This window comes from Octopus sinensis, linkage group LG3 (assembly GCF_006345805.1).
Source record: "Octopus sinensis linkage group LG3, ASM634580v1, whole genome shotgun sequence".
Classification (NCBI taxonomy): domain Eukaryota; kingdom Metazoa; phylum Mollusca; class Cephalopoda; order Octopoda; family Octopodidae; genus Octopus; species Octopus sinensis.
Window position 1 is genome coordinate 102,044,945 of NC_042999.1, and position 17,376 is coordinate 102,062,320.

Below are 17,376 nucleotides of genomic sequence, written 5' to 3' on the forward strand. Positions count from 1 at the left end.
CCGAAATATGGCTCCCTTCACTATCACCGCCACAACTGACACATGTATGTAATAAAAAGGTCACTATGTGATATATTTCTCATATTCTACTTTCAGGGAGAGCGGTTCTGAAGCTAATAAAGAAATCTTAATGTGTGTGCGCGCACACCATTCTCCTCTCTCTTAAACAATATCATACACATCCCTCTCTGTATATGCACATGTATACACATTTATACAAGGGCATTCATGTATGGATATATATATATATATATAAATACACATATACACATGTATATAGTGTATGTATATGTATGATCAGACATATACATAAAGGATTTTATATATATAGGCTTGTCTGGCTCTGAGCGCACATACGACGCACACACGCGTTGTCTATCATATTTGTATGTATGTACACATACAGACACGGGTATGTGCATATGTATATTATATGTGTACCCTTTACGCTAACACCCAACAAGTATCTATATATATTTATATATGTGTATAAGTGGTGTGTGTGTGTATGTGTATATATATATATATATATATACACACACACATATACGTATACACACATATATATACATACATACACGCAGACACATATAAATACACATGCGTATGCATACATATACATGTTACACGCGCTTACAGACATGCACACACATTCGTATATGAATACACATTGCCTGTTCGCACATAGAAACAGAAATGCACGCTGCTTGCCGGTTGGAGAAAAAAGACGAGGAATTCTTTGCCAGCGTTTCAGGGTGAGATAGATTAAAAGAAATTAACAGCTAAATGTGATAACTTTGAACCGCTTTGGCTTGTCTGCCAACCGTAACATATGGTTATAACATATACCAATAGAGCATGTTTTCTTTTTTTGAAGTTGTTGCTGTTGGTGTCATTATTATTATTATTATTGTTGTTGTTGTTGTTGTTGTTGTTGTTGTGGTCGCTGTTACTGTTGTTCCTGGTGTTCTAGTTAATGCTCCGATTGAAATAGATATTTCTCTGTGAACAGGTATGACGATATTTCTCGCGTCCTACTTTAAAGGAAGCGCTGCTGAGAAGCAGGCTCATATTTGCTTATTATATAAACAGTGAATGTAAACGCGCGCGCGCGCAGTGTGTTTATGGAAGCACAAATGTGTTCGCCTAATCAACTAAATTCAGTGATGGGGCAATGTTTCACAATTATTACGAATATAGCGAACAAATACACATACATACAGAACTACAATAGGTACATACGTGCTTACACATCTATACATCCATACAAAATCAAGCAAGTTACAAGTACCACAGTAAGAGGAACTAAATGTAATGAGTATAGAGTTAATTTATATTTTATTACTTTCAAGGATACTCAAAGTGGTTGAATATCTGTCTTGAGAGTGGCATATCACTGATATCACCTCCTATAATTCTCAAGTGGAGTACTCAACCGCTGAAATATCAGCTTGTCTCTGAAGATAGATGCTAAACGTCTTTGAATATTCTTGACACTAACGGTAACAAGGCTTGGCAAAAGTCTACAGTTGTATGTGTGTTTGGTAAGTGCTAACGCATGAAACTCTCGGCCTTTGAGTCACTAAGTTCTACCAAGCTAATTATTAATAAAACATACACACACATACTCATGTTTTGAGTTGCATCATTAAATATTATGAGCGCGCGCGCACACACACACACAAGCAATTAGTACTTAGTTGCAAACTCCTCTCCGGACCCTCGCCTCATTCTCTCCTACCAGCAGGTTCAAAACGACCTCATTTGATTGGATCTTCTGCTCTCTAATGTTGCGCCTCTGTGTCTTCAGAAATCTGACAGGCCTATCTATCACGTGGATTAGCCTTTGCTGTTTCTACGTCTTATTGTCGACTAGTTAGCGTGTATTTTTAGTTTTCAAGTTGTATCACTTCAATCATGTACGTATCAAATTGTATCTGTATTTGAAACAGCAGCTTCATCTGCTAAAAGTGACACTCCCCATTAGTATAATAGTTCTATCTCATTACTGTAATGGTATTCTCTAGGGATTTAGAAGAAAGGGATCTTATAATTACATCTAAAGGTATCTCAGGATAATTGAAATAGGAAGAGCAAATCGATCATCGATCAATAAAATAAATGTCAACCTGCTTCGCAAAGATTAATGGATTAACTGATTATTTTTTTCTTTAAAACTCAGTCCATGATCCAGTATCTAAGCAGTTGAAATTCTTTTTGTAATATATATTTACAATAAATATTCGCAAAATATCAGCCCTCCATATTCTGTTTGTTTAATTTGTATCAGAATTAAGTTAATTTATGCTACATCTCCGAACAGGGCAATTGAAGTTGGGTTCATTATAGCTGTCTTTGTTATAACCATACCAATTTAATTACGCGATTTCTGCAGCAAAACTGTATTAACATCAATTTTTCAGTCAAATAAATTCAAATCTTCTTTGATTATTATCCAATTTAACAGCATACTTGGCAGTAATTGATATTTTCATTTCAATCTCCTCTATCATATATCCTTATTGCATATTTACAAAACAATGTTTTTTAATGATTTTTGTCACAATATGTCTATCTTACATATAAAATTGTTATAGAGGATTATAGGAAATGCAGCTGGAACTTTAAAAACGTGAATAATAAAACAGTAACAAAGAAACTGGAATATCACCTTAGATATATTTAATTAGTCTTGATATTTCTAGTAAGGTACCCTTTTTACAAAGGTGTTAAGAGAATAGGAAACACAGAGAGAGAGAGAGAGAGAGAGAGAGAGAGAGAATACGAGGGCTTGCTGAAAAGTTCCCGGCTGTGGCTAAAAGAAAATACAGGAGGATCAGTTACTTATAAACCTTGATACACGATTTAATTCTAACTCAGGCGCAAAGCGAGCTTGTTACAAATATGTCAAGTTTTCTCATTTTCTCTTTGCTCGTGGGTCGTATTACTTTGCCAGAGGGAGGAAGAGAGAAAGAGACTCTTTGTACCTTTGCTCTAGAGCAGTGTTTCTAAACCATCATTTGCCTATGGACCCCTTTGATTCCAATTTTACTCGAATGGGCCCTCATAGCTATTTGATGTGTAAATGATCATATTTTTATAATTGAATATTATTAGGAATTGTATCTAAAAATTGTTAAAATATTTGTAAAAGTATAACCAGTTGATTGCACATAAATTTTAGCAACAAAATCTTACGTGTTCATCCCCACCAAGGGCCATATGGACCCCGGTTGAGAATCACTACTCTAGAGTCTCAAGTGGAAGCTTATTCTGTCTGAGAGAGATAGCTTATTTTTAGCATTTCGGTCTGAAGTCTCACCTTACAAAACGATTCTTCTTTGTTTATGAAAGCCTGGTCAGTATGCGCTGTCTCAAAAACCTTCCTCTTTGTTTTAAGTTCATATAAAAACATTTGGTTCCGTCTTCAGTTAGCTTTTACTGATATGCTTTTGCTACCGACTATTCAGACCTGAGTGCATACGTCTTGTGAATTCCATATATAAAGAGCAAGGTTACATTTTATAATAATACTGAACTACCTGAACTAGATTACAGCTTTTAAATCTCACCCCTCCATCCAATATGACAGCAAGGACGTATGGTCGCTGCAGTCCTTTTTTAAACAAGCTTTTTAATTTTACTTTCCTATAAATAAATAATAAAAATAATACATTTTAATGCAACAAAAGACTATCATGTGGATATAAAATTGGTAAATATTTGGTAAATTTTTACAAAGAAAGAAGAAGAGACATCAAAACTTGTTCTCTGGAGTCGACAGCATAATACTGACAAGAGTAAGAGACATCGGCTGACATTTATCGACAACCTGAAAGAGGACACAAGATTGGTGAAGATGAATCGAGATGCTCGGCGAAACGGCTTTGCCTTCTAGGACTAGGTGGGAGCCCAGCCAAAATAAAGTACGAAATAAGGATACATAATTGAGGTTTTTTGAAGTATGTATTTCATCCACTAATTTTTCTATAAGCAGATTACTATTTCAGTTAAGATAATTAGGGACTTTGTAATAGAATGATCTGGGGATAATAAATAAGCTAGGTACGTTTTTTTTTTTCCTTTCAATTCCTCATAATGTTGTCGAACGCTGACAAAGATGTATAATTAATAACATTCAAAAACATGAAGATGGCACCAAAGTGAAGCTGGAAAATATAGGTAAACGAAAATATTTACAGATTTTATATCGTTATTTACCCAGTTATATTACAAACTCTTCAGTGCAATCCGTTTTGAAAGCCAACCGCCAAAGAAATAGTTTCCCAATAAGGAAACAATTCAAAACTTCAAATACCTCCGTAATCTGCACGTAGTAGTTTTATGTCAGTGATAACCTAAAGAAGCCATCGTTAGTTCGTCTTCTGAGTCGTTAGTTATACTTTATATTATGTGATTCTATATTATCCACTTTATCATCTTACTACATACACTCCCCCACCAAAACTCACACACGCGCGCTAATCTGTGTGTGTGTGGGTTGGTGTGTGTATGTGTGTGAGCTTGGGTGCGCGCTTAAGGTATGTAGCTGATTAAAGGGACGAAATAATGAACTATTCAATTTTGGGCTCGAATTTTAAATCCACTAGTCTATTGTTTATATGTATATATATTTATTTATATATATGGCATATTCTACATTAACTTAGTTCACTTAGCTTTGAGGGAGAATATAGTTACGAAAAAGTTTTAAGATCACATTGATCTTAAAATACCAGTGGCATTTTTGTAGAATTTTACAGATAAAAGACAACCCGGGTCACATTAAATTATATTGATCTATTAAATCTTTTCTTTTCCTCAATTAGTTTATAGAGATCTCAAGAAAAAAATTACATAAGTTAGTGGTGATATAAGTAAAGAAAAATTGGTTTGCATATGGTCTTTTGAAAATCTCCTACAAGAAAATATATTCAAAACGAAATGGTTTGTATTTTTAAACGAAATACTTACCTATACAGACCGTATCTTGAGTGTCAGTACAAGGCTGTATCATGATTTGGTCCCTGGCACATGTGCGACATTTCACACAACCGATAGTTCCACTGATCAAGTGGGAATATGTATTATTGGGACATCGTTGGCACCAACTATTTTCCGTTGGGCTGCAGGGTCGAACGGCACCCCAGCCTACCGGACATAGAGTACATAACATACAAGCTTGCAGATCTGTTGAGTAAAAAAAACCAGTCGAACATTCACACTGTGTATCATGGGTGACGTTGCAAACTTTTTTAATGTAAGTGTGCTCGGGACACGTTGAACAGAGCTTGCATTCTTCTGTTGAACTAGCCTGTGATGAAAATGTCTTCCCAGCTTGACACGGCGCACAGACTGTGTCCTGGTTGCGAGTACAATTACCGACGACACCTGAACCGGGTTCACAGAGTTGACAACAGGAAGAACCATTTAAATTGCTCTGGTTGCTTGGACAGATTCCAGCTGTGATATCCTGTAATGTGAGGAAAGTAAACCAGTGAATAATTTGGGACAGAATAATTATTTTAAAAACTTTGCAACGCATTTGCTTGGTTGTAAAAATAAAATTTAGCTTTTAATAGGTTTAATGTATTTGATAATTTATACAAAAACACAGAGAAAATAAGTAAAACAAAACAACAAAATTCATTTGATAATGTTATTTTTCAATTAACACACTCCCCTCACATCATTACTTTCCTGTAACCACCCCGCACATGTATCCCATCTCTAAATCATTTATCTAACATCAAAGACCACACTTTCAGCTTTGATCTTATTACGTCGAGAATAAAAAAATAAAAATAAAAAACAGTTCATCAAATTGAAACTTCATTAAACAACCTTCGCCACCAATTAAAAAGAGCAAATCTAAACAACAACAACAACAGCAATCATCATCATCGTTACAAAACATGTTTCAACAGACATCAAACAATACTGTCATACTTTCCAAATTGAATTAGTTGAAACTCAGAGGCAGGTTTAATAAATTTTTTTTAAATTTTAAATCAGATTCTAGTGAGGTCCACTTTATAATTTCGTTTTCGTCTATTTTTTAATTTCTACCTCATCACATAGGGTTAAATGTGTGGTCTGTTTTCTCCCTTAAAACCGCTCTTACACTGCTAATTAATTAAATCAAGTAGGTGTTATTGTACTGAATAACGTATGCAAATATCAACAGCTCTTTCCACAATAGCACAAGACCTGAAATTTTGGGGAGGGGGACTAGTCGATTACACCGACTCCAGTGTTCAACTGGTACTTATTTCATCAACCCCAAAAGGATGAAAGGCAAAGTGGACCCCGGCGGAATTTGAACTCCGGCTTTCTAACGATTCAGCCAGTTCACCGCCTTAATAATAATAATAATAATAATAATAATTTCGCCACAAGGGCAGCAATTTTGGGGGAGGGGATAAGTCAATTACATCGATCCCCAGCATTCATCTGGTACTTATTTTATCGACCACGAATGGATGAAAGGCAAAATCAACCTCGGCGGAATTTGAACGCAAAACGTAGCGACGAACGAAATACCTATTTCTTTATTACCCACAAGGGGCTAAACATAGAGGGGACAAACAAGGACAGACATAGGTATTAAGTCGATTACATCGACCCCAGTGCGTAACTGGTACTTTAATTTATCGACCCCGAAAGGATGAAAGGCAAAGTCGACCTCGGCGGAATTTGAACTCAGAACGTAACGGCAGACGTAATACCGCAAAGCATTTCGTCCGGCGTGCTAACGTTTCTGCCAGCTCATCTGTAATCTACTAACATATGTTGGGTTCACTTTCTCCCGTAGAAGTTATATCACTTCTATGTCCGTCCAATACCGTGGTACTCAATCAGAGTCTGTATGGCCCCTGAGGGTCCACATAAAATTTTTAGGGGTCCATGTAATAAAATAGTAAATTGGGGATCCACAATCATATTTTGCCCCCCACTGAAAACATTGCTTTAGATGTATGTAATTAGTATGTATTGCAAGAAACAGCTAAATTTCTTTCTTCAACATTTTACATAGTTCAAACTACACAGGTGGATGTGTGAAAAACAAAATAGGGATTTTGAAAGAAGCTTCTATATAACTAATTTTTAAACATCGAATGGTTATTGGGTATCCTCCAGAATAAAATAGTAATCAAAGGGGTCCATAGATGAAAAATGGTTGAGAACCCTTAGTCTAATACATTCATTCCATAATGAACAATTCTGATTAGCTGCGGTTGTGGTTGTCTTTGTTACTATTTAGTCCGCAGGTTAGCCTAAACTGACCATATGAACAGAGTTACATGGAAGTATGGAATACATATACCCACCAAACAACCCTTCCACATAAAATAGAAATGAAGGCCTCACTTGTATATTAAAGTGTCATGTTCACCCACCATGTGATGGCATGTTTATACACACACACATACACACACACACACACACACACACACACACACACAAACAAACAAACTTATTCATATACCCAGAACCTCATAAGTTGTTTTGATTTAAACAAGAGCCACATCACTTTGGAACTGGCTCGAATTCTGCAAAAGAAAACTTAAACAAATCCCAAACACACACACACAATCATCATCATCATCTAGTAGAGGAGTTAGACTTGCTGAAGCCCTAAACTATATAAAATTTGGAGGCCCATTGTCATAAATACTGGTTTCAAATTTTGGTGCAAGAGGAAGGGAGTTAAGTCGATTACATCAACTCCAGTGCTTGACTGGTACTTATTTTATCAACCCCGAAAGGGATGAAAGGCAAAGTGGTTCTCGGCACAATTTGAACTCAGAACGTAAAGGCGGACGAAATGCTGCTAAGCATTTTGCTTGGCGTGCCAACGATTTTACAAGCTCGCCGCCTTACCTTATCATAAATATTGGTTTCAAATTTTGGCACAAGCCCAGCATGTTCGGGGAAGGAGGTAAATCGATTGTATCGAACCCCAGTACTCGACTGCTACATATTTTATCGACCTCAGTAGGATGAAAGATAAAGTCGATCTCGGCGGAATTTGAACTCAGATAGTAAAGACGGACGAAATGCTGCTGAGCATTTTTCCCGGCGTGCAAACGATTCTGCTACCTTGCCGCCTTACTCTCATCACAAATATTGAAAGCATATATAATTTATAATTGTCATGAGGATTATAAAGCTCCAAAAATCCGGCACAGATTAAATCTAAAACGAAGACAAAATAGTAGTAATCTGTTGCGCTAGCAGTTCCTGAATTAATTTTTTTTTTGCAACGTGGCCCGGGGCACCAGGCATATAACAAAATATAATAAAGTGCATAATATATAGAGATCTCATGTACTTATGGTGTAGGCGTGGCTGTGTGGTAAGAAGCCTGTTTCTCAACCACATGATTCCGAGTTTGGGCCCACTGCGTAGCACCTTAGGCAAGTGTCTTTTGCTATAGCTTCGGGCCGACCAAAGCCTTGTGAGTGGATATGATAGATGGAAACTGAAGAAGCCCATCCTATATACATGTGTATGTGTCTTTGTATCTGTGTTTGTGTACCCCCACCCACCCATCATCGTTTGACAACTGGTGTTGGCATGTTTACGTCTCCGTAACATAGTGGTTCGGCAAAAATCACGAGGTTTAAGAAATAATTTTTAGGGCGATTTGTTCGACTAAAACCCCTTCAAGGTGGTGCTCCAGCATAGCCGTAGTCAAATGACTGAAACAAGTAAAAGAGTATATAATAGATGTATAATGCGAAAACACGCTGCAACTTGCGATAGTCAATAATATAGAAATAAAAATTGAAATCTATTCTTTCTGTGCAGCCCGGTGGCTGGAGGCCTTTTAAGTTAGACTGAAAATGGACAAGACATGACACAGCATCTGGTACTGTGGGTCCAGCTCGGGAGTTCAGGAGTTACCACTACTCTCAGGGTTACACTGGCCCGAGTAAATGGCTCCTGTTAAGGGTCCCAGTTATGAGTTAAAATCCTGTGGCTAAGGTGTACTAGGAGGACTGCTAATAGGTCATGCTCTGATGTCATGTGAATCAGTCTTCCTACCTGGGGATTAAACAGGCCCTGTGCTTCAACGATAAGCTCGAGGGAGCACAAGATTAGTAGAATTAAACCGATAGAGGGCAACAGAAAATCACTCCTGTATCTTTCCCCACCAAAAAAATCATGAATTTTCAAGCTTTGACGTCAGTATAGATATGGCACATGTAGGCAGGGGGAGAGACAGACGGACAGAGATGAGGAGAAGAGGAGAGAGAGAGAGGGAGAGAGAGAGAAACTTTTATGAGTCCAAATTCTGCTTGAGCCGACTTCCCCTTACATTCCTCACCTTGTTACAAGTACCTGGAAATCGTTTTAATTGACTATATAATCCCACCCTAAGCATACCGACCAGGTTACTCGTCTGAAGATAATTAATCTATGATTCGTGTATCCCTTAACACACACCGCAGACCTTCGGAATCTCAGCAAAAGGATATGAGTAGTCATTCTTCCTCTGAGTCAACCATAAAATGGAAAGGAAAAAAGTGTTAAGGAAAAAAAAAATTAAATTTAGACATTTAGTGCTTTGTCCCAGTGTAAGATATGAATATAAAATTTGTAGCACCGTTAGATCCATGATCTAACCAAAGTAAATTACAATCAAATGGTATGATATTGGATCTCGTTGCATCACCACATAAAGATTTTTCTCTGATAAAAAAAAATCAGCAATACGGGATCATTTTATTGTGTTTGAGGCACGAGTGTGTGAGTGTGTATGTGGTGCGTGTCTATGTGTGTGGTGTGGTGGTGGTGGTGGTGGTGGTAGTAGTGTGTGTATTTGTGTATTTGTGTGATGCATATATGAGATGCATGTGTGTGTGATGTGCAGTGTGTGTGTGTAAAAGAGAACTATGTAACGTGCTTGCGTTTGCTTTTCTCTACCATCTCTTGTTTTTTTAAATTTATTTATACACTTTCACTATTCTTGTTCTCTGCTTTGTGCACCGATTTTTTCTCTTCTATCTTTCCCATTGCATAAATTTCTATCTCTTCCTTGCAAAATATGATTACACACACACCACACACACACACACCACACACACACACACACCAACGCACTCGCACATCATATTAGAGAAACGTCTCGCACACTTTGTTGGCGTAGGGTTAACCCAGAACAAATACAGTTCCAATCACAACATTCCATCTGGAAAGATTTCTTTACGAGCCCATTAGAACGCTTCTATTTGGTGGCCGTTTTCCGAACGAAGAAAGAAACAACCGCCATTTTAGATCTCAGCTGAAGACTAAACGTTAAGCAAACATTAAAACTGGATGTGTGTGTGTACGTACACATATACACACACGCACACACACACACACAAACGTATATATATATATATATATATATATATATATATACACATATATAATGCATACATAGATTATATATAAGCAATAATGCAACAGGCGTGTAATGAATGGTAATGGTTGATGTTAAAAGATTAATAGCAAATAGTCGCTTAGTGCAACAAATGGCAACATTGTGATATAACTGAAACATAGTGGTACCATTCAGGAGAAATGATAAAGAAAAGAAAAAGAAACAAAAACAAAATGAAGCAATTACATTCTTTACCGTACAATATGTTAGAGAAGATTCAGTGCTTTGTATGGTTGAACTCAAAGTACACTACAGTATAGATAAACGTTGGTAGCCTCTAAGCTGTCGCTTGAACGATTATAAGCATCAACCAAATTTCCCTCAAATTATATACCTCCACCATCTAACATAAAGAAAATGTAATAGACAATATAATCCTAGATATAGAAAAAAAAACTGGATGGTCACAAATGGAATGCGTTTGATCATACCTTTGCTCGATCAGAACTGACTTGGGGTTAAATAACAGCGTCGGCGATGTATTAGAGGTAAAGAGAGCGTGGATGACCACGTTCATAAGGTACCGGGAAACTAACCAAGAGGACAACAATCGTCGTAGTGCTGTGTCCGTGGTCAAGACAAATCGGCCAGTCCACATAGGCGAAGAACAGATACTGCCATGAATCGACGAGTTCATTCGACCTTCAAGAAATAGCAGTTAAATCTCCACTAACCCTTTAGTACTAAGATTCCTCCTAGTTTTGAAAAGAGAATGGCACACGAATAAGGTAGCCCTAGATACTCAATGCCTGAGTGAATGACGTAGTAGTCATGGTTGGAATGTATGTGGTCATAGTTCTACCCAGTTGCAGTTGATTTGGAACTGAAAAACAACAGCAGCACTGCTGCATAGAAAATAATCATATCGCCATTATGTAGAGGCAGCAATGTTGTTTGACCCTAGGTCAGCCCTGGTTGAGTTGATCAAACTATTCCAACCGTGATCATCTCGGCCTTTTGTTTTCCTGACGTATTCTGACTAGGACAACAAATATCAAAATACTACCCCCATCGTCTTAAAAATCGTTAAACAGATGGGATCAACTAATAAAAAAATAATAAATGCGCTCTTTTAAAGCCTAGCCAGACTCACGGGCCCGGTTTCCATGGCGTATGTGTTCCCCAGCTGGACGGGACGCCAGTCCATCGCAGCGTCACTCATTTTTGCCAGCTGAGTGGACTGGAGCAACGTGAAATGAAAAGCTTTGCCTAAGAACACAACGGGTCGCTCGATACAGGAATCGAAACCACAATCTTACGATCATGGTGCTGACACCCTAACCACTAAGCCACGCGCCTCTACAGATGGGATCAACTAATACTGAATATAATATGCCAATAAAGACAGGACGGCCACGGCTAGAATGCCTGTTAAACATTGTCCCCTCGACATAAGGTATGGTTCTCACAATACATGTAAATGCTATCAGAGAACGACACTAGCTACAAATATTCATCAAGAAGACTCCAAAACATCTACAGATGTGTCTTAAATCTCCAAAACACATAATTCTACGAAAGAAAACCCAACATTTTTGGATTATTATTTATAAATAACACAGAAGAATACACTATTCATAAAAAAAAATAATACGGACATCAACAACAGCAATAAAAAAGAAAACAGGGAATATCTTTCCAAAGCTTACACAGAATATATCTAAAAATAAACGTTTCCCACACAAATACAAACTTTGTGAAAATGTAAAAATTCTCCAGTGCAACATTAGCGCTACTAAAAACAGCTTTAAGGACCCAAAAAATTTTATCATCATATATAACATATTTCCATAGCAATAACTCAGAAAATATCATTACTACGAGAATACTGAACATTCAGCATTCAAAATTATACTCAAATCAGACTGGACATATCCATAGCACAAGGCGAATAATCTTGTTTGATGACAAAAATAAACCATGCATTCTATAAACAGATATCACAAATGACATTTTGTAAAGTAAAAGGAAATGACACTTGACGAAAATTGCAGGCTTTAAAAATAAAAATTAGCAGCATGAAACACGCACACACACAACTTATATATCACTATCGAACTGATCAACCTTCCCATGGCGTTACACTCCTGACCTACAACACATTCACAAAAATCATAATTAAAAGAGACTTCGACGCACTTAAAATCATTGTGGTTTTCAAATAGTACAGACAACAAACCAGGTAAATTAATTGTATTATAGCTAAAGTACCTTTGCTTCATAAACAATTCACCTTAACAAGCCAACTACAACAATTGTTCACCAACACATTCGCACTTTTTCGAATTTTAGGAAAGCACAATACAATGGGTTTCATGAAGTAACAGGGATCTTTACCTTTTGACCTACAGATTTAAAAAATAATTTTTTGTAACTAAACATTTCAAACTTCGGGCACTGGTAGAATGTGTCATATAAAACATCTTTTACTCTTAGCATTTTTGAGAAAAACCTGTATTTACAAAATTATTTCACGTTAAAGTTCTCGTATTTCGGTAATTTCAACCAATCAGTGACGCGTATTCAGCTAAATAAAATTACTGGTGTTGTTTGTCAACAAGAACTTCCGGCGGTGTATATTTCGTTTGTCACTGTTATTTACGACAACCCTAACCCTAAAACCCTAACCCTAATCCTAAAACCGTAACCCTAAAACCTTAAAACCAGTACAAACGCACGATGTCATAAATAACAGTGACAAACGAAAAAACCACAGCCGATAGTTGTTATTGACAAACAACGGCAGTAATTTTATTCAGCTGAATACACGTCATTGATTGGTTGAAATTACCGAAATACGAGAACTTTAACGTGAAATAACTTCGTAAATATAAGTTTTTCTCAAAAATGCTAAGAGTAAAAATTGTTTTATATGACACATTCTACTAGTGTTCGAAGTTTGAAAGTGTTTAGTTACAAAAAATTATTTTTTAAATCTGTAGGTCAAAAGGTAAAGATCCAGTAACAGAATCAAGATTTTCAGTATTCAACAGCACTACACTCTGGTTAATCCATATTACACGGTAAGTAGGATTGTTCATTTTTACCAGCTGAGTGAACTAGAGCAACAGGAAGTTAAGTGTTTTGCTCAAGAGAGCACAACGCATCACCCAGTCCAGGAATCGAAATCATAATCTTATAATTAATCATGAATCCAACAGCCTAACCACTAAGCCATACGCGCCTCCACTACAGAACATAAATTCAGTAATATAATTATAGATGCATCCCAAAAACATATCCTACAAGTCAACATAGACACACAGCACCAATGATATACCAGAAATAGTCAAACTCATAAAAAACAAAGACAACCTCAAACACAATACACCAAAACTGCAGACAACCGAAATAGAACTCGGCATCAACAATTAAACAAGAAATAACAAAAATAATAAACTACAGAGAAACAGAAAATTGGCGAGCATTTGTATTCAACATAAACCATAAAACTAACAATAAAATGCTATTGAGAGTAATTAACACATCAGCAGTAACAACGGCTACATCACAAGGTTGCAATAACAGTCTCAAGTAATATATCCACAAGAAAACGCCCATATTAGATATTTAACAAAAAAAATCAACCACAAAAATCCTCATAAAGAAAACGGGAACTTAAAAGGGAAAATATGCACTTTCTATCTGGATCATGATTTTGGGCCCTTTCCTTTCATTAGACACTCAAAAGCAATAGGGAAATATGTAAAAAAATCTCATAAGCCCAATAAAATCACAAACATCCAACTGAAACACCTACAACCTGCATCTATTAACATCTACAATTATATGCACCAACACAATCAAATTTTCCGAACCTGATTGTTAGGACAAATTATAACACTTCTAAAATTCAACAAACCATCCAAGTGAACTAATATCATAGTGCGCCCATCTTACATTCACTGAAGTTTTATCTTCAAACAATGAATTATTCTCGGAAAGGAAGGGTTATGTAATCTAATTGAGTTTATTTCTTTAAATATATTCAGTTAAGTTGTTATAACTGTTATGTCTTTCAGTTTTAACACTGATGTACTTTGGATATTTGAAGAAGTAAACAAAGATGTTTTTGATTTTCTTTTATGGTATTACAGTTTGTTTTTTTATATCCTTTTACTGAAAAGCGACCTCTTTTAAAAACTTCGTGTTTTGTCTTATACTTAATTGTTTGTAACTTCGTTAATAAATTATATAAAACCTCATAACGGCATTGCAGACTTCAAACCCAAACATTAACTGGTTAGGGTGTTAAAAAGTTGCCTGGTGATGCACACTGGCCATGGATGTTGTATGCATTAGATCAACATCAGTAATATATACATAAGATTATCCTTAGATTGGGAGAAAAAGTGGAAAAGGTTTCTTAAAAAAAATATGTTGTGTAATAGTGGGAGGGTGTGTCAGGTATTGTGGAAAAAATACATGATAAAACAAATAAAGAGGAATTCGTGGAATAAGTCAATGTTAGAATGCTTAATCGGGAACTGGTTTATATATTCAAGATCTTAACAAGTACTTGTGAAAGTAGTAACATTTAGTAAAATATTCCGATCTTGTTTAGATAACCGGAATTGTTGACGTTATTCAACTTTTTTTTTTTTCATTAGCTGTACTGAAACATGCAACTTGTGTATAGCTGAGAAAAGTTTAGTTTTGAATAACATCAACAATTCTGGAAATTATCTTATCACAAGATCTGAAATATATTTTTGCAAAATTCTGCAACTTCTACAAGTTGTTAATATGAAAGTCAATACCAAATGGTACTCTGTTGTTTTCACAAAACCTCTTTCAAGACGGTGCCCCGATATGGTTGCAGTTCAATGACTGAAACTAGTAAAAGATAAACGATTACGGTCGAATTTGATTTAGAAGGGATACCAAAGCAGTGATTCGTCAAGTAGAAAATGTTTCGTCATGGGTATGTTAAAGTTATTTGACAGAAAAACATAAATTTTGAGAGTAAAGACGAAATCCTTAACAAGAAACAGTAACACAAAATATAGGCATACCTCTCCTTACGTCTGTAATTGGTTCCAAGACGTGATTTAACTTTAAAAAACCACGTAAAACGAAAATACATAATAAAAAATCTATTAGCTTATATCTATTACAATAAATGGTTTGCACATATTTGATTTTTGACAACAGTAACGTTTTTAGGGGGGGGGGGTTGTATTTTTAAATATGTTCAGTGAGAGCGACATAAAGAAGGATAAATCGACTGACCTTCAAGTTTATTTTTCCATTAATTTCTTAAAAGAAAAATCGACGCAAAGTCGAAAAGACTTAACTAGAAATGACATAAGCTGAGGTATGCTTGTAGTAGCTGAATGGTTGCAGTGCTTGCAGATGTATTCCGTTTCGTGAGGTAGCTGCAGAGATGCCAGAAAACCGTTAAAAAAAAAACGTAAAAAAGTAATTATAAAAATTTAGAAAACCCCAGACATTTGTTACTTAGCATCAATGCTACTTGCTACCACTGAAAAAAGAGCGATGCTATCAGTAGATGTCGAAATCGTTGTGATCTCTAGTCGACAGCTGATGATGGAATGCCCTGCAATACAAGCTATATAAAAATAATACATTCAGTAACTGATTAATTCACACAAACACACACACACAAGCAAAATGCATTTTCATTTCTGTGCATTCTTTAAAGTGAGTGTATTATTCCTACAATCAGTACAAGAAGCAATCAGATTTTTCATCTCACTCCTCCTCACCACACAAAATAGATCAATTGCTTCATTTTCGTCTGTATACATTTCTTCTTATTAAATATCATTGCTATGACAATGAGTCAATCGATTAATACACATCACAATTCAAGATATATACATATATATATATATGTGTGTGTGTATATATATAAAATGTATGTATGTACGTATGTACATGCTTATACATATTCATACATATGTATGCACAAATATATATGTGTGTGTATACATACATGTATGAGTGTGTATATATGCATATATACAATAGTGTATGCACGCGCACGCAAACACACACACACACACACACACATACGTATGTATTTATGAGATGAAAGCTAATTTCTGCTGTTTTCTCCGAAAAGCGCTACACGATCTTAATGTTTATCAATTTTATCTGTATATGTTTAGCCTTGTCACACCGTCTGCTTTTTCTATTTATCGCTTCTTTGATGTAACGTTTTTTTTTTTCACAATAAAATTTAGTTATATACTCTGTTATTTGTGAAATCTGACTTCCGCCATCACTCTCTTCACACAGTCACACATACATTTCTATATTTCTTTCAAATTTTTACTCACAATTTATTTTAACCCTCTCCTTATCAGTTTTCTCTATATCATTCTATATTACTCTTTTTCTCCTTTATTTATTCTATTTCCATTCTGTCTTTCCTTTTACTCTCTTCCGCCATTTTATCCCTCACTCCTCCTTCCTTTCTTTTACATTCTCTTACCCAATTATGTCTTTCTCTTTCTCTCATTTACGTAGATTTTCGCCGCTATTTCATCTGTATATTATCCTCTTTCTTTATTTAATCTCTCTCGCCATTCTACTTCTTACTTCCATTATTTCCTCATTTCTGTTCCTCTTTCATTAACTTTATTCTGTCCAAATTCCGTTTTTCTTTTTTTTCCCCCCTTCTTTAACTCATTCTCTTTTCTCTCTGCTGTTTCTTTTCCTATTCAACCTTTCTCAATTTTTGTCTTTCCTATACTTATCCCCTCCCCTTCGAGCATTGCTTTTCATATTCTCCTACTCACTCATTTTTAATCTTCATTTTCTATATCTTTATTTTTAAATATATATATTTTTAATGTTTTCCTAATATTGATTACATTAATGTTATTATTATTATAAAAATTTTAAAGATTTTATGCTATTTTATTATCTTCATATATTTTTTAATCTGATCCCGATGTTAAAAGTATGATTTG

General features: G+C 35.7%; 1 protein-coding gene across 1 annotated transcript in view; it reads right to left on the reverse strand.

Moving 5' to 3' along the window:
- Window positions 1–17,376, reverse strand: part of LOC115209736 (tumor necrosis factor receptor superfamily member 16-like) — a 147,828-nt gene that overhangs the window by 49,319 nt on the left and 81,133 nt on the right. The window contains exon 2 of the mRNA XM_029778240.2: window positions 4,975–5,473. Coding sequence (XP_029634100.1) covers window positions 4,975–5,473 — 499 coding nt within the window. The remainder of the gene's footprint in view (window positions 1–4,974; window positions 5,474–17,376) is intronic.